Source organism: Schistocerca cancellata, chromosome 2 (genome assembly GCF_023864275.1).
Source record: "Schistocerca cancellata isolate TAMUIC-IGC-003103 chromosome 2, iqSchCanc2.1, whole genome shotgun sequence".
NCBI lineage: Eukaryota > Metazoa > Arthropoda > Insecta > Orthoptera > Acrididae > Schistocerca > Schistocerca cancellata.
Window position 1 is genome coordinate 13,543,922 of NC_064627.1, and position 25,772 is coordinate 13,569,693.

Here is a 25,772-nt window from a genome sequence, read left to right on the forward strand (position 1 = left end):
GATTTTCTGTCTTTGTCTGTAAGAGAGGCTGTACTACTTACAGCACACAATTTAGTACTTTCTTGTTTCAAGTTTCTGGTATTTCGTGTATTCTAAACATTTTGTTACTGAATAGAAATAGTGAACTATTTGTAATGGAAGTTTTTGTTGATGCCCATACTGACTGAACATGGAACCTCCCCTTTAGCCTTTTATGGTCTTCACTGATACTGAAGTTTCTATTTGCGTGTGATACAGACAGAATGACGAAGCTAGTATTTGGACAAGGGAGAAAACATGGATTTCAATAGAGCTTACCTAGCAATTTTACACATATCCATTTTCGTAAACAAACTTTTTGTGCCCCAGTTATAGTTAACAACTACTGCTGGAGAGTGATGAGAAGTATTTTACACTGTCATTGCACCTCATTTCTGAGCATTCCTCAAGCACAACAAAAACAATGAGAAACACATTCTGTTACAAAATACTTCTCTATTCTTAAATTAAATGATATTCCTTTAAGTGGCTGGTATATTGTACAGCATGAAGCAATGCTCACTCGATTATGCAGGTAACGGTTGGCACAGATAAGATTTTGAAATAGTTTGTAGGAAAAAGGCGATTAAACTTGCCACCGAAAGCGACTATCAATATTGCCACACCGTTAGCTGCAAATACAAGCTGTGCCACACAGTTTTTTTTTTTTATTGGGAAATGAAAAACAGTTAATCTTCCAATCTGAAAATAACTATGCTGACACTGTAGTACAGGGTTAAGTCTCACCATAAGCCAGTGTAGACATTTCTTTGTATCTTCAATTGTAATCCAGAAATCAAAATGTAAGTTCTGAATAATAACGATAGTAATCTCTCAGTCCAATTCGACACACCTACAATATTTATCGTGAGCAATACAATGTCTCAATATTTCATTTGTTTGCAAGAGAATTGATAATGAATGAAAGACTGGCAGCAGCAAGCATAATATGCATTGGGCGCAAATGATCACTACTACAGAGACATTAAAAACTCTTGCGAATAGGAAACTCTTATCTCGTAATACAACACGATATGCTGTACTGCGTACTGTGTGAGGATGCCTCTGTGTCACAACTTCCGAACTCCAGACGGAAGAATCAACTAGTGATTGGGAAGATACCAACAGCTCAGGCAATTACACCTCCCTGAGCCTGGACTTTATCAGTGGTATGCACCAGCCCTACCTGCCAACCCACACGCTGGGAGCTGCACGTTACTCACCCACCGTGCATGAAACCTGTGAGCTGTCCTTTGGGAACCTGCAATAGTCAGGAAGAGAGGCAAAAAAGAAGACCTCGATTGCCAAAATGGAGGAAGAACTTCAGAAGTCTGAACAAGAAAGAAAGAAAAGACATTCTCGCATAAAGAGAGTCAAAAGAGTCTGTTGCAGCATCAGAAATGAATAAGCAGTAACTAGCAGAGAAGATGAGGACAGAAGAGAGGACCTGGCATGAGGAAGGGTAAACAACAACAGCAGTACCAGTTGGGGACCCAGTGAGTACCAACCACTTGCTCACCCAATGTGAGGTCTCTGGTGGACCAAACGTAGCATTAGGTGCTGTAGCCACAAACATTGTGGATCAGTGTTCGTAGAAAGAGACAGCTGCTAAGGTCAGCCACACATTCTCTATAGCCACCTCCTGCCATAGAAAAATTAGATTCTTCTTTACCAAAGTTCCTCCCGAGCTACTCCCATATTGTGGAAAGATCGACGAAATGTTGTTTTCATTCTGTGATACACTGACCGATCAACTTATCACTGGAAAAAGAAAAGATTGAAAAAGAACTAGATCTTCTCGGAATCCTGACTATAAATACCAAGTTAACCTAAAAGCTTAGAGGACACATTATGCAAAAAGAAAACCAATCAAACACACATCAATCTCGTAGATAAAATAACTTTAATCAGAGACACAAAAGAATAACAACCAAAAAAAGTTTTTGTATGGCCATATCTAGGTACTGTTTCTGATAAACTTACTCAATGTTTCAAGGATACAAAATTATACACTAGCAACAGAAATACTAACAATCTGTAACGATTATTGAGACATAAAAACAATTATATAATATCACAATGAAGATGGAGTACGTGAGCTGTTATACTTGTATCTGCTCATTTTGCTCCCGAGGTTTTTAAAATCATGAATTATTGGATTTTATTCCACCACACAATTAATTACACTCAACTGATAAGCCAAAAAGTGACCATTCACGAACTTCACGTAAATAAAAATGCTGCTGTCTTAATAGGAATGCCCATTAGATACCACTGTACTAGGACTGTTGATATTTTTTAAAAATATCGTGAACCCGATATATCGGTATTTTAAAAAATATCATTATCGGCCATCAGTATACCGAAAAAAGTATCGATATATCACTGGCAAAGGTACTGAAGTAACGATCTATAAAAATATCAGCTTCACACTGTAAATATACTGCCCATTTTCGTGCTGTATATTTAAAAATTAATTTATTATTATATATTCTGTACATCAACAAGCTAGCAACCTGCTTGTCCCCCCTTAGAGCAAGTACTGAAAGGAAAACGAGGCATGTTCACACTCTGTGATAAGCACTTTGCTAATAATGGTAACTGCATGTAAGTGGCACATTAAAAGGTGTCCAATGGCTCCATCACATGGTTTTGTCACATATCGGAATTGTCCGGAACACTTTATGTGACTTCCCAGTTTTTTTTAATTTTTGCAAACACTAGCTCCCTAGCAGTTGTAGTGTCAAACTTGCATGATGATGTTAAACATTATAGTTTCTGTTAGTAACACGGAGCGGCGATTACGTCAGAATTCCCTCTCACACGTCTCCACCCAACACAATAATCATTCATGTCATTTAAATATTTGTTCATAATTTACAGCAACTGTTTCTGAAGAATGCCAATGTGAGGAAATAGCACACTACTTGCGCTAAAAATAAAATAAAATAAAATAAAATAATTTTAAAAAAAAATTTTGCATCTGGTGTGTTATTTCTTCACATCGAAAACCTTGTTATTCCATTCACACCATCTGCCTCCCAGTGCAATCAGACTACTCCTTTGCGCCACCGATGATTGCTTCACACAGTCAAAGGGAAAGACTGGACGTGTGAACGTAGTAAGGCTCCTTCGTGCATTGAAAGTAAAACTATGTTCTACTACAATTTCAAATATTTACCGAAAATTGTTTATATCAACATCCGTATACTATGCAACTGATAATATTTCAACAAAATTGAAATATCAAATCTGTGATAAACTTACCTGTAGTTCTATCTCTTGTGCAATTCGTTTTTCTTCTTGTACATTCCACCTCTTTTTCCGGGCTGCCCTTAGCTGACTTGCAATGTCATCACCAAAATTTAATTTCTGTTCCTTAGCTAGATCATTTGCTGAAAGAGAGTATTACCAAATGTCAAATAGAAGTTGAAGATGTAGTGGGCCATATAATTAAAAACTAACACAACTGCAACCCAACCTCTCTGTAAATGTTTTATTGCTTCATCATAATTATCCATTTCTAATAAAGCTTGCCCCAGAAAAAAATGTCCTTTGACTAAATTTGGATCCATGTCGAGCGCTCTTCGGCAGTCCTGGCATGCTTCCTCCCACCTTTTTGTCTTGAGGTGGCAAAGTGCTCTGTTTGTGAAGTAAGTCGGCACATTTGGATTTTTTATCTGAAATATATTTAAACAACAAAAATTTAGAAGATAAAAATATAGGTTGCTCTCCTTCAAAAAAGTACTAACTGTTAGAAAACACTGGCTTATTTGTAAGTTTACTTCGAGAAACAGCATAAGCCATTGAATAGAAAATCATTACAGAGAAATGCTAATTCTACTTTTCAATGGAAACTCCAGACAGGAATATCAGTGACATACGAAAAGAAAGATTGCTACTTACCATAAAGAAGACATGTCAAATAAAAGAGGCGCACACGCAACTCCAGCATCTCTGCCCTAGATGCTGAAGTTGGTGTTCGTGCGTGTGTGTGTGTGTGTGTGTGTGTGTGTGTGTGTGTGCGCGCGCGCGCGCGCTGTGACCGAAAACTATATGTGAATGTCTTAATTGTGCTTGTCTGCAACTTGGAAGTGCCTTCTTTACAGTAAGTAGCAATCCGTCTTTTCCTAATTCGACTTTTCAATATGTATATTTCATGAAACAATGAAAAGATTCATTATAAGGAAAGAATATAAAGACATCAGGTGTACGGACTGAGTAGGATCCTTTAAAACGTAAACCACTAGCTTTTGACAAGAACAGAACTGAGTTCACTTATCAGCAATCCTTTCACTGTGGTCCTGCCAGCTGACGAGGGCAACAAATCCATAATTCTGGTTCCAGCTGGCTATGGAGTGCAAACATTTGGATGACGGTAGGAAAGGATGCCAACTAAAAACTGCTACAGAACCCGATTTGAAGAATAGTAAATGCAGCAGATGCATAAACTCCCTTAACCTATTAAAATGGCATTATGCTGACATAAAACATGGATAACCTGCCACGTGTAACACATCTAAAACTACAAAAATTATATTCAAGGAATATGCTAAACAGTGTTCTAATATAAGAAACTTCATATTTTACTGATATTAATGTTTCAGCAGTGTGTTACAAGTTATGAGTGAAGAAATGTGTTACATGTGATTGTCAATTTGCCATCCAAACAGTGTGAACAATACATTTGGTAAAATTAGTTATACAGCTCGTAACATCGAAACATTGCAAGCACCAGAGAAAATTAAATCCTCTTTGTATTCTTGGAAGAATATGGTGCTCATTCCAGAAATAATTTATTCTTCTACTGGTTGACAGGGTCTCTCTTGCAATGATACTGGACTACACTGGTTTCACATTTGATCACCTGCCTATGTGCAGTGCACTGAAGTCTGCCACGGTCAGTTTTTTGTACAGCAGCTGCATTTCAGTTTCAGTGAACGAGTTTAGAGCATCACAACTCCCATGCCTAACACTAGGACTGCCTGATTTTTTGAATCCCTGAAAGCACTACTGGGAGAAAAATATGCCCTTTTCTGGTTGATGCATTTATGGCTTGTTTTTACTCTTTATTTTAGGGGATGAGTTTTTCTGTAACAGTCACTCTAAGGGTCTGTTATTTTATTTTAGTTTTAAACATTAAGTACAGTCATGTTAGATACTTACAAATTCTTTCAAAATATTTCACTGTAACTAAATAAAAATTGAATATTTTTATTCTTGTCCAAATCAACTTAAACTTTAACACAAATTGCCTGATCGCAAACATTTCAGTCTACATGAATATGTTCCTTTAAAATACCTGCAGATCATCATCATCTTATAGTCTGACATTTACAATTGGCACAGAACAGGAAAATATTATACAGATCTTGCAAATTAATTTGCCACACAACACTATCAACAACGTAGGAAAAGCTAAATTGCTACTCACCATAGAGAATACTTGTTAAGTTGCAGACAGGCACAATCAAAAGACACTTACACAAAGCTTTCGGCCACAGCCTTCAGCAAAAGAGAAACACACACCATTCATACACACAAGCAAGCACACTTCACCTCACAAACTCACGACTGCCACCCATGGCAAGTCAGGCCTAGCCAGAGCTGCAGGGGTTGGCGGTCATGTGTGCGTGAGATGTAGGCCTGAGCTGTTGGAGATGGCGATTTCGCGTGTGTGTGTGTCTGTGTGTGTGTGTGTGTGTGTGTGTGTGTGAGAGAGAGAGAGAGAGAGAGAGAGAGAGAGAGAGAGAGAGAGAGAGAGAGAGAGAGGAGGTGTGCTTGCTGTTTGTATGAATGGTGTGTGTTTCTCTTTTGTCATGTCTTAACTGTGCCTGTCTGCAGCTTAATGTGTCTTCCTTACGATAAGTAGCAATCTATCTTTGCCTACATTGTTGATATTCCTACCTGGAGTTTTTAAACTCATTTATATTGGTATGCGTATGACAGCATGTGTACCTTGTATGTTCCAAAATGCCGCACATTAAAATGGGATTTTCTGGTGCTCATAACTCAGATCTTATTGGTGATGACACGTGTTTTGGATAGCCCTTGCACTAAAGAACATTTGAATATCCATCAAAAGAATTGAGTTACTGTCATTATCCTTTAATACAGGGATAAAGTATGATATTAAACACTACCTCTTTCCTAGGCAAGTGGAGCAAATTAATTGATTCTTCTTGTATTTGATGTAGTCTACGGTGGGCTTGATCAGACTTACGGAGGCACTATTAGTTCACGGATGGTTTCTCGTAAAACACCACAAAAAGGGTTTTTCTTACTACTGTATTTTTGCCATCACCCACAGACCAAAATTCAGCCGAGGATTCCGAGACAGTCACACACAGCACTGGCTGTAATTTTTACATTATATTCCTAAGATCCTGATCTCGAACAATCTTGAAAATTTTCTTGATATCTTTATCCATTTCCAAGATATACGAGGTTCAGAGTTACCCTACTTCTACACACAAAATCCAGTATGAGGCGAAATCTAAACAATAAATAACTGCAGCAAATTGCTCAAATTTTAACAATACATTCTTTAGGCATTGTCTAGAAGAGCCATCTCCCCACTTTCAAAAGTCTTTATTCATTATCAAGAAATGTCTCAAAAACTAGTGTTTTAGTACCAAAACCTGCTGTGGATTCTGAGATGGCTATGCACAGCAAATGGTTGTAATTTTTACAATGTATTCCTCAGATCCTGATCTCAAACAAACTTGAAAATTTTCTTCATATCTTTATCTCTTTCCAAGATGCAGAGATTCAAAGTTACACTACTTGCACATGTAAAATACACACATAAAATCTGGTGCGAGGCAAAAACACGGTTTATAAAGTGACGTAGCATGGAGAAATACGCTGTGAAGTGTCTCCATTAACATCTGGGAACCCCATGTACCGAGGCACATGTAAAATTTTTTTGCACATGTAGTCTTATTTGAAGTGTAAAATTAGTTTTGTTATTTCAATTTCCCATAATTAGAAATTATCTAAATTTTACTGACTACTACATTTTCTTTCATACGAGAAATTGCCCTGCTGCAGCCAGGAGAAGAAGAGAACCAGCGGAAAAATGCTCCTATCAGAGAAGAAAAAAATGTGATTATGTTCCTGCTCGTTTAAAAGTCTCTGACTGAAAAGTGGGGTACCAGCTGTCTCATTCTACCTTCCGCAAAACCTTTAAAATTTTCCCAAAAACTTTGGCGTGTGAACATATTCACAATTATTTATGCTTAGAGAGAAGAAGACAGTGGAAGTAGCAAAGAGACGAAACAGAAACTGGAAGACGGCAGACAGTGACTGTGTTTCGCCTCCGCTGACTGGAGGGCTCAGTCTCAGACACTAGCGCAGTCGCTCTGTCACTGACGCACTCCAGTTTGGTGTCTGTCATTCATTGCGTAGCGGGTCTTCTACTTCACCGACAGTGAGGCTAACATGGACTATCACAGAAGAGCTCGTAGATCAACACGTGGGCACTCTTAAAGATAAGTTGCTTCCTGTTCATCTAAATGAAGAACCCTGGTTAATACATGTGTGCAGCTGTGTTGTGGAAAGAGGACACCAGCCACCAAACCTCAACCCCTCCCTCGATTCCTACAGTACAAGATTCTACACAGACAATACCAGTGTCAGACAGAGAGAGGGTCAGGTGGCAGCGGAACATAGCTGACAGTGATAGAACAGTGATAGGCTCAGAGTGAAGTAGGCAGAGCTGGGGGTGGAGAGGAATACAGAGGAAGTTGGAGTGGGTGGGAGCCAGTGGTAATGAGACACACCAGAGTGTATGATAATGACAACAAGGAAGAGAGAGACAGAGACAGTGAGAAGAGGGAGCAGCAGTAGGAAGGGATGAGATATTGGCGGTAATAGAGAGCGAGAGGTAACTGTTGTTGTAGGACAGGACACACAGGATTGTGGCTGTGACAAGTGACAATGACAGAGAGACACAAAAGAGATAATGGCAATGAGCTGCACTGAATGAGTGAGTGAGGGAAGAAACTGCAGGTGGATGGGTACAAGAAACTGACAGTGATGGACCGATGGGTGTGGGTGAGTTAGGGCTAAGGGAGCTTGGGAGTTCGAGGTGAGTTGCACGTACAAAATGGTGAGAGTATCCTTGCGTGCCAAATTTTTTGGGAAAAATTTTACTGGTACTGTGGAAGGTAGCAGCAGTGACTTCTAGGTACATCTGACGGTTCAACATGAACAACCAATGCTCTGACGAGGTTCCTATATAATGTTTGGCAAGTTAGCCCACCAGCTTGAAAAGAAAATCTCACCCTGTTGTTTTGATGTTCATTACTTTTCTGTAGATTACCTAGGCACTGATGCCTGTTAAAACTAGTATATTCTAAAATGGATGAACAGACCATCTTCTTCTATCAGCTTCATAGAGTGATTGCAAGTCACCTAGTCGACATTCATTCTGTACTTAGTTTCATCGAAACATGTCACAGTGTCAGGCTTTTATTTTGTGTTAGTCCCACTTTGTACATCTGAATGCAAAGAATTGAGAATTATTAAATTATTTTCTAACTTTCCTCGAAACACTTTTGAAAGCTACATTCCCGTCTACGTCCTCAGGAGCTTTCTTCTTGGACTTAGGCATTTTATTTTAAATTTTGGTTATTGTACCAAGCACACTTGTTTGGGGTTCTTTCAGTTGCCACATTAGCGAAAGGGAGGAGAAAAAGTAGTTACGTGTGACATTCCTTCATTTAGGTATGGACCTACAAGTTTTTCAGTACGAGGTCACTAAGACGTTTATCACAATGACGAGTTTCATCCTTATCACGATTGTAAAAGTATTTAGCATGTATCTGGAATCTGTTAACAACCATGCTCTATATGAAATGACTGAAAGCTACACAGACACGAAATACTGCTCATCGTCCTAAAAACTAGATTTGATTTTGCAACGCAAGCATATAAGACCCTAAAAAAAAAAAAACAACAATGTGTAGGAGCATTGAAAGTCAGGCCATATACTGATGGTACTCAGATTAAATCTGACTTCTTCCATTATGTTCTACAATTGTTTAGTACTCTCTGCAGAGACAACAAAAGTCTTGATGGTTAGGAAACGAGCTTGAGTCAGAAAAACTGCAAATAAGTAGTCTTTTCTGTCTCTTTAAGACATCATTCAGCTCTACAAAATTCTGTTCATAAAAAATGAATTGGTATACGGAATCTAAAGAGAAGAATAGTTTTCTCTCTTTTTGTGGCTATACCAATTTGACGAGTGTACAGGAAAGTGTAATTTTTCGGTTGTCTCAGCAAAATTTCCTCCCAAACAATCCCATCAGTGATACCATCCGGCAGGCAGTACAGTTTCCTCCATGACATTCTACAGCAGATTGATGAAATATCTAAAAAATTCAAGTAGCTTGAATTAAACATAAGCTTAGGACCCTAAAAAAGACCTCTTCTAACTTTGGGCTCTCATACTTACAGAAACATATCATCAGCTTGGGATTTGTGTAAAGAAACAGTTATGCATGGGAACCTGTGGTAAAAAAAACACTCATAGCTGTCATTGCACAGATATCTGGTGTGGCCCCTGTGGCGATGGGAATGCTGGCTTTCTCACTTTACATGGAATCAGCAGTGGTTACGCCACCATGAAACATGTCAACGCATTTATACAATTGTGATTAGTCTTCACGGGTTTGCTGCTGGATCACATTGTGCAAATTCCACAATATTTCCTCAGAGCAACTGTCCGACATCTTCAGGTGGTTCAGTCTTGCTGGTGGCTAGGTTCCTAGCAAGGTTGAACCACGTGAAGATGTCGGACAGTTTCTCCAAGGAAATATTGTGGAATTTGCACAACTTGATCTGGCGGCAAACCTGTGAAGACTATTTTTTACATTTATACAATTGTCTGTGCGAACACTTATGTTCCACATTAACCACAGAATACGCTAACACAAAGTGCGGTATATCTTAAACCAGAATTAAACTAGCACATCAAAGACATTATACAATATAGAGACATACTAGTGATATTCTACAGCTTGAATCCATTCCAATGTCAGGAAGACTGCTATGAACTTCACCAAAATTTACACAATGTGACAATGGTATAAAACCCACAGACTATTTATAAGATGCATTCTGCAGCTGTTGGCAACAATTTTACAACCTCGATTTCCACCACCACGGTAATACAGAGTTATACTGTGAAGTTTATAACCACTTCGATTCTGTACTCATAGCGAAAAACAGACTCAAATTGTCACAATGAGTAGTGACAGAAGGCACTCCTTTTCTGATATTTTTTGAGTTATTTGAACTTTATCTCACGTTCCACTCATCAAGACTTTTGATATTTGCCTTCCCCAAAGAGTATTAAACAATTGCAGAACATAATGATAGATGTCAGATTTAATCTGAGAACCAACTGAATATGGGCCCATTTTCAATGTACCTCTACCTTGTTGCATCATTTTTAAGGCCTTATATACTTCCATTGCAACATCAAATCTAGATTTTTAGAACATGGTCTTTTTAACAAAAATGGTTTAAAAGAGTTTGTAGAGAATACTTTTTCAAAAAAGTGGGCCAAAAATAGCCATTTTGGTATTTTTAGAGATATCATCAGCTGTTCCTTAGTTTTTAAATTATTGGAAATCAGAAGGGGGATGAAATTTTATATTCTAAGGCCTCGTATTGGTTATTATATGCAAAGTATCAGGTGAAACCCGCAATTACTTCCGGAAATATAAATAGCTAAACTTCACATTTTTCCGTGTGTGTGTTTTTCAGCCGAGTTTACTTAAAATTATTCACACGAAAATTGCTCGGAAAATCTTCCCTATTATTTTGCTTAAGAGCGCACAAAAAGTTGTACAAGACTGTCTAGTTTTGTTTCTTTCAGGAAAATATTGTCGGAGATATTACGTCTCAAAGTTGCGAAAAGTCACGGGTGCACACTCGATAGCTGCACTGTGGAGTCAAACTATTGACTACATCTCTGGATGTACTGAATTAATAGTCACGAACCTCCTAAAAGGACTAGAAGTGGGAAAAGGATTAAAATTTTGTTACGGGACAAAAATGTCCCATTGGCAGTTCTAGTCTTGAGAGAGAACACGATTTGTTTTTACTGTCTTGTCATTCATTGTACATTGTAATTTTAGCAGTACAGTTTTGGCCCCCTGTAGCGTAAGTCGTGATGTAGTTTCATCTCTTTTTGTTGTGGTTTCTTTGTTCCTCCCTTGCCCTCACCACAGGCATCTGACAGGAATTGTTACCCAACAAAGGGGAGTCTGTGCGCAGCTTCTTTAAGTTTTGGAAATAGATGAAAATCAGATGGAAGCAGTATCAGGATTGTATGGATAATGATCGATGAACCTGAGACATCAGATTGCTGTAGATATCGCGGCACTCGTGTGGTCTGGCATTGTCGTGCAGAAGGAGAGGGTGCTCCACGTGTGGATGAACTGTTCAAATTTGTGCTTTCCGTTTTCTCAATTACAGCCGGTCGGTTCTCATGCACTGATATAGTTGTGTTACACATCACCCTGTCGCATGCTACAATTCAGAGCCCTCTAGTGGCAAAGGTTTACCATCTGCGTCAGCAAAGTTGAAGAGCGGATCGAGTAATATGTGTGACACGAAATATCTCAAACACTATTGAGATAAGAATAAAAAATTCAGAAGTATTACTTTTCAGCATGCCCTCATATTTTCATTTAGGAAGTGTGACAGGAAACAGAATGCACCAAAATTCATCTCTAGGTCAAAAATGTGAAATATCAGTGGATAAAATCCAAAAGTATTACGCTCTACGGTTCGGTTTGGACAGTATGTGCCGAATGAGGTTGTGAGGAATGGGAAACATCCACTGTGGTTCGACAATTGTGTTAAAAAGTTGCTACAAAAACAAACTCGTCTTCATCACAAACTTGCCTGAGTTATTTTGAGCAGACCAATTTGTTCGCAACGTGAAACTTCCTGGCAGATTAAAACCGTGTGCCAGACTGAGTCCCGAACTCGGGGCCTTTGCCTTTTGTGGGCAAGGGCTCTACCGATTGAGCTCAGTCAGTGGAGCAGTTTCCCGTGAAACGCGACGGTCTTAAGTTTGAGTCTCGGTCAGGCACACAGTTTTAATCTGCCGGTAAGTTTTCTATCGGTGCACACTCCGCTGCAGAGTGGCAATTTCATTCTGTTCACAAAGCACTTTTCCTGGATTAACTCAAACATGTTACTTTCTTTTTGTATCTTCCAATCTATCAAGCATTATTTCAGCTGCAGTTCATCTCAGTTGCACAATTTGCACGTAAATATCATTTGCATCAGTTTCTGCACAATTTCGCGAGTCCCCATTTCACATATTCTCGACAGACCTTTGCTGACACTACCACTACTTTCTTTCTGAAGTGGTGGGAAATACACTAGCAATGAAAGTGTCTGACTGTCGTAGAAATACGCCCGGGATATTCTCTGCCGCAAGTGCTAGGCTCGATCACGGTTACTGTTCTGCCGTATGCATTTAAGATACGGGCAGTGAAGTAAGTTTCGACTAGGACAGTGACTCTAACATCTCTTTATCTCAGTCTCATAATTATTCATCAATATACAGCAAAATGATTCCAAGAATGATAACTTCCAGTTCAATCCATGAAATCATTCTGATTAGAAACTGAGTAAATTATGCTGAACTGACCAGTATCTAGAAGAAAATTTAAAAATTGTCCTATGCCCAACAGACATATAACTACTACTTTACAAGGGGGCAGATTGGTTGAGTGCACTAATTTATGCCATCGGAAATGGCACAATTTACTATAAAACTATGATCAGAAAAGGCTTGAAAAGCTTTTAAGAGTTTTGCAGGGTAGGCTGTGCTGAGAAATAATTTTCAAGAAAAAAATTTGATACGTGCACCATTTCAAAGTTAATTAGCACTGAAGTTAGCAAATCAAGCCATTGTCCATGCAAATTCAGGTGGCCTGCCATAGACAGTGTCACCAAACATGTTCTTCACTTTGTTTCCTAAAATCAAACAAGATGATACAAAAATTGGACATGGGACAGTAGTTGGGATCAAACCCAAGCCAAAGGCTGAGCAGTCTCATGTGCTACCATCTGTGCTTTGAGAACAACTGACACTAACTGTACCTGGCAGGCCGCTTCAATCTGAAGGTGCAATGGCCTGATTGGCAGATTTCAATGCTATGTAACTCAGAAATGGCAGAAAAAATCTTTTTTTGGTTACAAGCTTTGCAAACAGTTTCTGACCAACATGTATATGCTCTGTGAATCAAATAATGGTGTCTCTGATTATTTAGAATCTATACAGGAAATGGAACAATGCTGGACTGAGAATTTGAGAACTTTCCACCATTTTTTCACTCATAGTTCTAATAAAACAACAAATCTCAGTACAAGAAATTGGTTGACAATGAACAAGTTCTATACATCTCCTCAGCTCAGCTCACAGATCTTCTAATCAAAAAATCAATGGATATTGACAAGAAAGTACATGCCACCAGCTCTCAAAAACAAATCTCAGCACAGGAGAAACCACTGAATGCGAAATTGGAAAAATGCTTGCAATACAATGGAAGGACAATGAAAATGTTAAGTTTATCCCCATTATCCACAATTTCATAAAAAAGAGAGTAGTTTTAGATTACTACCAAACACTGAAAGGAGAACATCAAACAGACCGGCAGATATCAACATCAGACACTCTGCAATCCTTTCAGTTATCAGCAGGGAAGCCATTCCAACAGCAGATAAGAATTCCAACCCAATCAGACAATGCCTGCTCCCATGCAAGACCTGATGGGAAATGTGTAAGAAAAGACACACATTATTATCGTAAGGAATATGATGCTTGTGTGTGTGTGTGTGTGTGTGTGTGTGTGTGTGTGTGTGTGTGTGTGTGTGTAATGCCTACCTTCGTGAACTACCACTCAGTAAAAGACCTACAAACAATGCATACACGTAAATAATATAAATAAAATAGATGAAAATTTCTAAGCTCGGTAGGTTTTCAAACAGTCCAAGATATCTCATGTTAGTGAAAGGGTAATTCAATAAGTAAGGCAACACTATTTTTTCAAAGCAGGGTGGTTTTATTTTGTTATTTTTTGTTACTTGTTTAAATTTAATCCTTTGAATTAACGAAAAAGGAATTAAACTGCAAAACATTACCTATGAAATTCTAATGAAAAGTTCTTTGCTGTATGAGTAGACACATGGAGAGTTATAGAGAATATGAAGTTGGAGGCCACCAAATTAGATGTGATCAGATGGTCCTTGGGAATATACAAAGAGAAGAGAAAATACTTAGTAAAGAGGCTCAATTATCAATGGGTGTAGAAAGGTTAGTGACAACTGATGTCAAATGGAAACAATTAATATGGTATGGTCATGTCCAATGGACAGACAAATCCAAGTTACCTAAGAAGCCTATGCTGTGGATACAACCAAACTCACGGAAAACATGGCAGGCTGAGGAAAACTTAAAATGAGGACATTGTAAAAGCAATGAGACCCAGAAAGTTAAGAAAAGATCACTGAGATGACAGAGAATAATGGAAATTGGACACACAGTCGTGTTCTAAAACCAATATTTAAAAATAAAAGAATAGCTTTATTCGTGATTTATTAACACCATACTTTCTCCCAATTCTCTGGCAATAAAATCCTGTTTTGCAACGTAATCTCCATTGAGATCTACAGCCTTAGGCCAACTGAATTTGGGAGCCTCTATGTCGTAATGCCACCACTCTTAATTGTCTACATCTCAGCCAAGTTCTTGTTGCATCAGTAACTTCCCCATCAGTGCTGTAGTGCTTCCCATAGAGTCAACCCTTGAGTTGGCCAAAGAGTTGGAAATCAGAGGGTGCGAGATCCACGGTCTTGTGTGGATGAGGAAGAACAGCCCATGTAAGTTCTGTGATCTCCTCTTGTACATGCAGACTTGTGTGTGGCCTTGCATTATCGTGGAGAAGGAGAAGCGGATTCACATTTTTGTGGTCAAAAATATGCTGTTATCATTTCTTTAGTTTCCTAAGACTCTGACAATAGACTTCAGAGTCAATCATTTGACCAGAAGGAAGGACATTGAACAGGATAAGCCCTTCAGAGTCCAAGAGGGCTGTAACCTTGAATCTACAAGCTGAAGGTACTGTTCTGGACTACTACCTCAAAGGAGACTCCATGGACTGGTGTTTTATTTCAGGCTCAAAGTGGTGAATTCAAGTTTCGCCATCTGTGACAATGGTTGACAACAAAATGTCACCATCAGTCTCATACGATGCAAGAAATTCAGCACAGATGTTCCTTCTTTCCTTTTTAGGTAGGCTTCAAGGAACCCAATGGTCACAAACCATGGAATATGGTGGGCTTCAAGGAACCCAACGATCACAAACCTTGGAATATGCTAACTGCTGGACAAGTGTGACAGCACTAACAATGGAAATGTCCAGCTGAGCAATGAAATACTCAATTGTTATTCATTGAGCACCTCGAATATGACTTCTGCCCATTGCAACATTGCACGCATCACAGCTATGTGTGGCCAGCTTACTCTGAGATCAGGCAGATTTCCTTCCCCTTGTTCTGCTGATAATAGATACTTTGCCCAGTGATTTGTTGCACTTTTATCAACTGCCTGGTGTCTGTAGACATTCTGTAAATGCCTATGAATATTTATGATGGTTTGGTCTTCTGCCTGAAGAAATTCAAAACTGTTCTTTGCTCAGGATGTACCTCACATGCAGATGCAAAGTTTGAAGACTGTTTACAGCACTGCCATTTACCATAATTTAATGGAAACAGAGGAGACGGTGTGTGAATGTATACGTATTTCAGAATAAAGTTACATTTTTTGAAACTAATTAGGTCAAGAGTAAAAAATGCGTCACATTACTTATTGAACAACCTTCATATCATACCAACAGTTCATTGTTATAATAGAAGGAAACATTCCACGAAGGAAAAATATACCTAAAAACAAAGATGATGTGACTTACCAAATGAAAGTGCTGGCAGGTCGACAGACACACAAACGAACACAAACATACACACAAAATTCAAGCTTTCGCAACAAACTGTTGCCTCATCAGGAAAGAGGGAAGGAGAGGGAAAGACGAAAGGATGTGGGTTTTAAGGGAGAGGGTAAGGAGTCATTCCAGTCCCGGGAGCGGAAAGACTTACCTTAGGGGGAAAAAAGGACGGGTATACACTCGCGCACACACACATATCCATCCCCACATATACAGACACAAGCAGACATATTTCAAATATATCCCCACATATACAGACACAAGCAGACATATTTCAAATATGTCTGCTTGTGTCTGTATATGTGGGGATGGATATGTGTGTGTGCGCGAGTGTATACCCGTCCTTTTTTCCCCCTAAGGTAAGTCTTTCCGCTCCCGGGACTGGAATGACTCCTTACCCTCTCCCTTAAAACCCACATCCTTTCGTCTTTCCCTCTCCTTCCCTCTTTCCTGATGAGGCAACAGTTTGTTGCGAAAGCTTGAATTTTGTGTGTATGTTTGTGTTCGTTTGTGTGTCTGTCGACCTGCCAGCACTTTCATTTGGTAAGTCACATCATCTTTGTTTTTAGGTATACAACAGTTCATTGTGATATATTTTGAAAAATCGCAACAAATAAGTCATAATCTGAACAGAAGTCTAAATACATTTAAGAAAAGTATGCATAAAATCATTAAAAAACTCCAAGTTTCTAATCAGGTCATTAAAATAAGCATAAGGCGAACAATGTGAGACATGCTCAGTGAAGTCAAAAGTAAAATTTTGGTCATCTAGCTGATGAAAAATCCTCAGGAGTTTTGGTCTTGAGCTTAGTCAGCAAATGTATCTAAACCATCATCTGTACTCTCACTGATTTTTCTGTCAACAGAAGGTAAAATAACAGAGATAAGATCACAATACGGAATTCATTCTTCTAAATTTATTTAACTGCAGATGACCATTACACCATGCTTCCTCTCAATCCTTGCACATATGCTGAAGGAATAGAAAAGGAACTGAAATTGCTTAACAGAGAAAATGCAACTGGACCTGACAAAACACCTGTACAGCTCTACACAGGTTACATGAAAAGAACTCTCTCTCCCTCAAGCAGCATCTCATTGCAGGCTTCTGAAACAATGAAGGGTTCCAACTAAATGCGAAAAGGGGCAGGACATTCTCTCTTTCAAAATTGTTGGACAGATTACCATTATTAAAGGCACGTACACATGATATCAATCCACTGTAGAATTGTGGAACAAACTGTTTGCTTGCACATTATGGCCTTTATGAAGAAGAAAACCTCCTTCTGCAGGAATTAACATGAACTCCATACACTGTTATCTTGTAAAACTCAATTCTTTCTGTTTGTCAATGAGATACAGAGGGCAACTGATGTCATGTTTCTTGATTTCTGGAAGGGATTCAATATCATTTTGTACTATAACCTAATGTACAAAATAAGAACTAACATAATACCATCCAATTTTGCGACTGGATTTAGGACTTTCAAATAGAGGGGATTCAACATTCATTTGCAGTCAAAAACATATAGTACAAAATTTTTTGTGTTTTCTTTATATTTTCTTTACATACAATACATAAAATACAAATCAAATAAATGCATTCCAATTTTAAAACTTCATTTGTTAACATGTTCTAAAGGTGAAGGCATTTCCATCAACAAATTCCAGCACCTTCCACAGCAGTGAACAAAGTGCATTAAAGAATGGAATCAAACACAACTTAATAAACACATACTGAATAGAGAAAAGAAGTGCTGTGGGATAAGCCGCCCCCACTGCAGAGAATACCTCGGCACTGAAGTCGATAGAGAGGACGACTGAAGAAGAAATTACACCGTACGACTTCCGAACAACTTACTTTCTGATAACAGAAATAGTGTTAAACAATATCTTCATATTAGTTCATCAAATGTTCAAAACATGAAAAACAAAATATGAAACTGTAAAAAATTCTCTGTCAACTGGGAACTAAACTCCTGGCTGACATTCTGCACTTTTTAAAAACACTGCATTTTCACTGGTTAAATGATGCAGTTTCACTTAATGCTCTGGACATAAGTATGTGTCATCTGACCCAGTGCCTTTAGAATTATATCTAACTATGCATCATACAAAGTAAATTCATTTGGTAAATGAATCTTGAAGCCACTGACAGTGATGGTTGGTTGGTTGGTTGGATTAAAAAAAGTGGGGGGGGGGGGGGGGGGGGGGGAGAAGGGATGAAACTAAGAGGTCATCAGTCCCTTGTTCCGAATAAAGCAATGCCACAAGAGTGAGAATAAAACAAACAAGACTGACAGCACAAAATGGATTGAAAGGAAAAATCACAAGAACGATGTAGGGCAACAAACATGTATATGGACAAAAGGGTGAAGAGAAAACCACAGAAACACTAAAAACGGGATGAAGAGAGTAAAACAACAAAGCAGTGAACACGGCTGGCTGACCGTGAGAATAAAAAGGAGAAGCCAGCCACTCTGCAACACATTAAAACCTCCACCGAGAGTGGAGGACACAGAGGGACAAAGGACATGTGCTAAAACTTAGATCAAATGATAAAACCCAGCCTCACAAATAAAACTTAACACTAAATCAGCCAATGACGCACTGTCAGATAAAAGTAGCAGCAACGAGTCCAGTAACCCAAGATTCCATTGCTGGGACAATGCACGGCAAGATGGGCCACTGTCAACTGGGCGCCGCACCGACACCGAGAGTGGTCTTCACGAAGCAGGCGGTGACTGGGGGTCGCCCGACTGTGGCCAGTGCGGAGGCGGCACAAGACAATCGATTCCCTGCGAGAGGCCTGCACGGAAGACTTCCACACATTCGTAGTCTCCTCAATGACACACAGTTTGCTGTGCATACCGTTATGCCATTCCGCCTCATGAAGCCAAAAAACCCTGCGGTGTTAAGTTAGTACGAAGGTCAGGTTCAGAGATGTCCATCTAAAGAGGCAGTTTCTGCGTAGCCCGTTTAGCCGGCCTGTCGGCAAGTTCGTCGCCTGGGATTCCGACGTGACCTGGGGTCCGGACAAACGCTACTGAAAGACTGGACCGTTCCGGGGAATAGACGGACTCCTGGACGATCGGTACCGAAGGATGACGAGGGTAGCACTGGTCGACAGCTCGTAGCCTGCTCGAGGAGTCAGTACACGGGAGAAATGACTCACGTGGGCACAAGCGGATGTGCTCGAGAGCACGAAATATGGCCGGCAGCTCTGCAGTGAAAACACTGCAGCCATCAGGCGAGGAGTGCTGCTCTATATGTCCTCCGTGAACGTAGGCAAAGCCGACGTGACCATCGGCCATTAAGCCACCGGTGTAAACCACTTCGTGGCCCCGGTATATGTCGAAAATCGAGAGGAAGTGACAGCGGACAGTTGCAGGGTTAATGGAGTCCTTAAGGCCACACGAATGGTCCGGACGAAGCTGCGGCCGAGGTGTACACCGTGGAGGCGTATGTGAACGGACTGCGAGTAGAGGTGGTAAAGGGAAGGACTCCAGTTTGGACAGAAGGGACCGCACGCGAACCACAATCGTTAGCCCCGACCTGGGCAGCCAATACGGGAGATGGACTGCCACGTGCAGGAAAAGGAGACGGTAATTCGGATGCTCGGAGGAACTACGAATGTGTGCTGCATAACCGGCGAGCAGTTGCGCACGTGTGATCTGCAATGGAGGGACAAGAGCCTCCACGAGTACATTGGTCACCGGACTCGTCCTAAAAGCTCCTGTCACTAGTCGAACCCCACAGTGGTGCACAGGGTCGAGTAAATGCAATGCTGAAGGCACTGCCGAACCGTAAACCACACTCCCGTAGTCAATTCGGGATTGGACGAGGAGGGCTCTGTAGAGCTGCAGCAGCATAGAGCGATCTGCACCCCAATTGGTGTTGCTCAGGCAAAGGAGGGCATTAAGGTGCTGCCAGCACTTCTGCTTAAGCTGACGAAGATGAGGGAACCGAGTTAATCGAGCATCAAAAACTAGTCCTAGGTATCGATATGTCTCCACTACAGTGAATGGATCATCATTAATGTAAAGAGCTGGTTCTGGAAGAATGGTACAATGCCAACAGAAGTGCACGACACACAACTTTGCGGCTGAAAACTGGAAGCTGTGGGCTAGAGCCCATGACTGCGCCTTGTGGATGGCTCCCTCTAGGCGCCACTCAGCGACACCAGTACTGGAGCAGCAGTACGAAATGCAGAAGTTGTCTGCATACAGAGAAGATGAGACGGAGGGCCCGACAGCTGCTGCTAGAGCGTTAATGGCCACTAAAAATAGAGAGACACTTAATACAGTGCCCTGCGGGTCTCCATTCTCCTGGATATCGATGGAACTATGGGAGGCACCAACTTGGACATGGAAAGTATGGGGCGACAGGACGTTTTTGATAAAAATCAGGAGTGGGCCCGGAAACCCCACTTATACAATGTGGCAAGGATATGATGTCACCAGGTCATGTCGTATGCTTCACATAAGTCAAAAAAGGTGGCAACCAGATGTTGCCATCAGGAAAAGGCTGTTTGGCTGGCAGACTCGATGGACACAAGATTATCAGCAGTAGAGCGACCCCGGCGGAAGCCTCCCTGACACGGAGCCAGCAGGCCACGTGACTCCAGGACCCAATCCAACCGCCAACACACCATACGTTCCAGCAGCTTACAAAGAACGTTGGTGAGGCTGATGGACTGATAGCTATCCACATAAAGCAGGTTTTTACTGGGTTTGAGCACCCGAATGATGGTGCTCTCCCGCCATTGCGACGGAAAGACGCCATCGCACCAGATGTGGTTGAAGATCACGGAGAGATGTCGCTTATAATCAGATGAGAGATGTTTAATCATCTGACTGTGGATCCTATCTGGCCCAGGAACTATGTCGGGGCAATGTGCCAGGGCACCGAGGAGCTGCCACTCTGTAAATGGGGCGTTATAGGATTCACTGTGGGGTGTAGTGAACGAAATCACTTTCCCTTCCAGTCGCTGTATGAGAGTGCGAAGGCTGGGGGGGGGGGGGGGGGGTAATTCTCCGATGCAGAGGCTCAAACAAAGTGCTCAGCAAAGTGCTCGGCAAACGAGTTTGCATCGGTAGATAACACGCCATTTATGGTAACGCTGGGAACACACCTGTTGGGGTCTGCTACCCAAAACGACGTTTGATCTTTGCCTAGACTTGAGAAACTGACGTATGGCACCCAATTGTCAAGACATATCTCTCCCAACACTCCTGCTTCCATTGTTTGATAAGGTAGCGAACATGGGCACGGTGCCGTTTAAAAGCTACGGGGTGCTACGCGGAAGGGTGGCGCTTATGCCACTGTAGAGCTCGCCGACGCTCCTTAATTGCTTCAGCAACTTCTGGCGACCACCAAGGGACTACCTAACGCCTCCAGACCTTAAAGAGCGAGGGATCGCGTTTTCTGCGCAGAAACAATTGTTGCAGTCATCTGATCAACCATCACATCGATGTTACCGTGTGGGGGAGAGTCAACGGTGACAGCAGAGGTGAAAGTCTCCCAGTCCGCCATGTTTAAAGCCCATCTGGGCAGGTGTCCGTGGGCCTGATGCTGGAACAGTGATATGAAGATGGGGAAGAGGTCACTACCACACAGGTCGTCATGTGCTCTCCAGTGTATAGATGGGAGAAGTCCTGGGCTGCAAATTGATAAATCAATGGCCGAGTAACTATCATGAGCCACACTGAAATGTGTGACAGCCCCAGTGTTTGAGAGGTAGAGGTCGAACTGTGATAGTAAAGTTTCGCCATCTCTGCCTCGGCCAGTAAGTATGGTACCACCCCACAAACGGTTATGGGCACTAAAATCTCCAAAAAGTAGGAAAAGCTTAGGGAGTTGATCAATCAGTGCAGCTAATACATTCAAGGGTATTGCACCATCTGGAGGAAGATTTACATTGCAGATAGTTATTTCCTGCATCGTCCTTATTCTGATGGCCACAGCTTCAAGAGGGTTTTGAAGGGGCACAGTGTCACTACAGATTGAGTTTAGGACATTATCGCAAACCCCACCTTACACTCAATTATAGTCGCTACAGTTCCTGTAATATCCATTATAGCCATGGAGGGCTGGGGGTCTGCATTGCCGGGAACCAGGTTTCCTGGAGGGCAATGCAGAGAGCAGGTGTAAAGCTTAACAGTTGCAGTAGCACAGCCAGGCGGTGGAAACAACCTCCACAATTCCACTGGAGGATGACATCATCGTGAGACTGTGAAGGCATGGAATATTCAATGAGGCAGTTTACACCTCAGAGTCACCTGCTGCCACTGACTTATTGCCTGAGCAGTCTATATCCACTGTGTCTGATGGTCTGGCGAGATCTAGGTCCTCAGCAGACGCCAAAATCACCACCCCATCCTCAGACACGGAGCTTGTAGGTAGCGGTAGTGTGGGTGCCACTGCAATTTCCTTGGTCTTAGGCGTTTTGTTATTGGATTTCTCTCACTGCTCCTTGGGTTTCCCTGGCTGGGAGGACTTCACTAACTCAGTCTCCGTTACTGAGGATGAGTGTGAATCCCAGAAAGAGGCAGGCAGCAGGAGATGCAGCAGGGGGGAGGGGTTACATATGCAACTCTGGAATGAATGATCACTGGCAAAATCTGCAGTCAAGAACAAAGTTGACCACCCAGTGGCAAAACATGCTCTATTTCAATGGTTGCGTCTCAAACCGCTGTGATGTAAAGCCCTATATCCCGCCCCCTGTGCAGTGCCATATGTCTTCCTGTTGTACTTCCAGCATCACATGCCGAGATTGTGGACGCCCATCACATCCCAATACTCCATGTGCACCGCCACCCATCTGTGTCAACTGCGGAGAGCACCATTCGCCTTGCTTGCCAGACTGCAGGATTCTCCAGAAAGGGAGGAAAATCATGCAGTACCAAGCCCTGGACCGACTGACCTACTGTTGAGGCTAAGAGGAAATTTAAACGCCTGCATCCTGTGCGTATGACATCGTCTTACGCTGCCGGTACAACTGTTCTGGCACCATCAGCACCGCCGACCCAAGTCACTTCTCAGAGCCGGAAGACTACACCTGCCCCCTTGATGGTGGGGCATTTCCCTCCCTGTCGCTCCTGCACCACCTGCTTTGGGAGCCAATCTCTGTTAATGCACTTTCCCCACACCCTCTTACCAATAGTCTCTCCTTCCTCTGTCTTGTCACCCCTCTCAATCAACACACCCACATCATCATCATCATCATCATCATCATCATCATCATCATTGTCTGCCACTCTTCACCAGCTGCAGTACTGCTGTGTCAGATGCCTAACCTATGCAACTGCTGCCCTGACCCCCCTCCCCTGCCCCCTCAACCATGCTGCATAAAGTTATAAATCTATCCAGCCCACCCTGCACATCAGTAGATCTAAAACAATAGTGAGTTTCTGCAACAACCAGTTTCAGTGCTACCACCCTAATTTAGAGCTGGAAGTTAGACTACAACATACTTTACAAAGAGCCAATATAACCTCATGATTCACTGATGATTTAAAACAATCACTTTTGTAGCTGGAAAAGTCAGTAGCCTATAGTTCAAAAGAGATGAAATGGAATCAAAGATTTCATAACAAGTATAACGAGATTCTGGAAATAATGTCACAGATGAATAAAACACTTCAAGGTATGAAGAAATTAAAGGTACCTGCAGACAACTGTTCCAACAGAAATGGTAAAGAAGAAAACAAGGTAATGAAAAAAGTAACTGCACGAGTGCTTAATTTATAAATAGTTATTTTCAAAGAAAACATTACCAGTCCTAAGTCTTTGCCAACTTACATAAATTATAGTAGGAAAGTTCTGGTAGACTGTAAATACTTTAGGAATAAAGGACATCATTCATGCAAATGCAGGGAATCATTGAGCCATTGACAGGTACACAATAAAAAGCAAGAAAACCTGCTAGCTTTCAGAATAAATTCTTTCTCAAGTTAAGAGTACAAATACACACATGCAGTTAGTATACAAATAGACAAACACGTGCCTGTGCTCTTACATAGTGCTAGCTGGAAACAGTGTAAGGCTTGCAGTTCTGCAGCTGGACTAGCATGGGGTGAGGGTGTTTCCGATGGAGTGAGTAGAGGAAGTGAGAGGTAGAAGGCAGGAAGAGGGGTTGAGGTTGGGGTTGGGTATCTGGCAGCTAAGTGCGAGGCAGCTGGTTTGCCAATTAGGAATGCGGGAGGGTGTTGGAGCCAGAGGGAAGCAGTACACGATGAACGTGACATGGCAACATGGATTGGGAGGCAGTGATAGGATAGAGGAAGGGACAACAGTTATATTGGCATAAAAAACTTTGCAATGGCTGCAGCAGAGTTGGTATATGACATAGCTGCTTTCACTTGTAACCTTACTTCTGATGGGATACGGAAAGCATGTGACAACTGGAGTAGTAAGTGCTGTGTGAGTGGATTAGGCAAGTCTTGCACCTGGGTCTTTCGCAGTATGGCAAGGGGTTGGGAGTGGGACTGGCACATGGAGGGCTAGGATGTTGTGTAGGTTGGGTGGCAACGGAACACCACATTAAGAGGAGTGAGGATGATGTTGGGTGGATGTCCTTAACTTTGAGGCATGATGATTTTGACACAACATGCAGCTGAGCACAACATCCCAATGTCAATGGCTGATTCACAACTTGAGCCATCTAGATCGTTCCCTGCACTACTAGATTCTCAGTACTGCGCACACGGGAACTACTCTTACAACACATCCTTCGCTCCTGCAATCCTCTCGGTCTTAATCAGTGTTAACCCACGGTCCCCACATCTTCCACTCGGAAGGTTCCACTTCCTTTGTCCTACCACCGACTCACAATTCACGTCTCCCTGTCACCTTCATTGTGCGCCACCCCTCTCTCCTGCATTGCTAACCAACAAACCAGCTGCTTCCCTCTGAGCCACTAGAAGATTGGAAACACAGTGCATTTTACCACACTGATTAACAATGCAGGTTTACTTCTACCTCCACTACACAATTCTTTGACTGTACATAGCGAGCTCCTGTGGGCAAAAGAGTATCTATGAAAAATAAAAACAGAAACTATGGAAGTTTTGAGTGTGGTGCAAAACTTTTTTTGAGAACACCTTATTGCAGTGCCTGTGTTATTCTGAATTATAATGCAAAATTCTTTTGGACATGTGCAGGAACAGGCACTGTGGCAACTACAGCCATTAAGAAATATAAGAAATACATGAAATGTATTCGGAACTGCAAATATGGACAACCACTACAAGTATAATGGAGTGACGACAATGAAAATTTGTGCCAGACAACTTCCGTTGTCATCATTCCATTCTACAGATGTTGGTTGTCCATATTCGTAACTGCGGATACATTTAATATATTTCGTAACGGCTGTAGTCGCCACTGTGCCTGTTCCTTTGGACATGTGTGCCTACGTTATTCCGAACTGCATCGTAATTTAGAATAACATAGGCACTGCAACATCGTATTTATCCGCCAACACCAGGCAAGCGACTTTCAAGTAAAATGTCTCACCTGTAAGGAACATACATAATAGATGTACAAGTCAGGTCGTAGATTCATGGTTGATGGCATATGGAAGTTTGGGTCTGGCCATGAGTCGTGCACAAATAGCCAAACATTTGGCGACCTTTGCAACGAGGTTAATGGAGAACAGTGAGATACAAAGACACCAATATAATGTTATATCACTACAAGGACATGCAAGGCATAAGG

At 41.5% G+C, this 25,772-nt stretch overlaps 1 protein-coding gene across 1 annotated transcript in view; it reads right to left on the reverse strand.

Moving 5' to 3' along the window:
• LOC126161311 (E3 ubiquitin-protein ligase CHIP) overlaps positions 1 to 25,772 on the reverse strand; it is a 154,366-nt gene that overhangs the window by 111,261 nt on the left and 17,333 nt on the right. Inside the window, exons 2-3 of the mRNA XM_049917065.1 lie at positions 3,500 to 3,698; positions 3,286 to 3,413 (exon numbers count right to left, since the gene is read on the reverse strand). Of these exons, the coding sequence (XP_049773022.1) occupies positions 3,286 to 3,413; positions 3,500 to 3,698 (327 nt within the window). The remainder of the gene's footprint in view (positions 1 to 3,285; positions 3,414 to 3,499; positions 3,699 to 25,772) is intronic.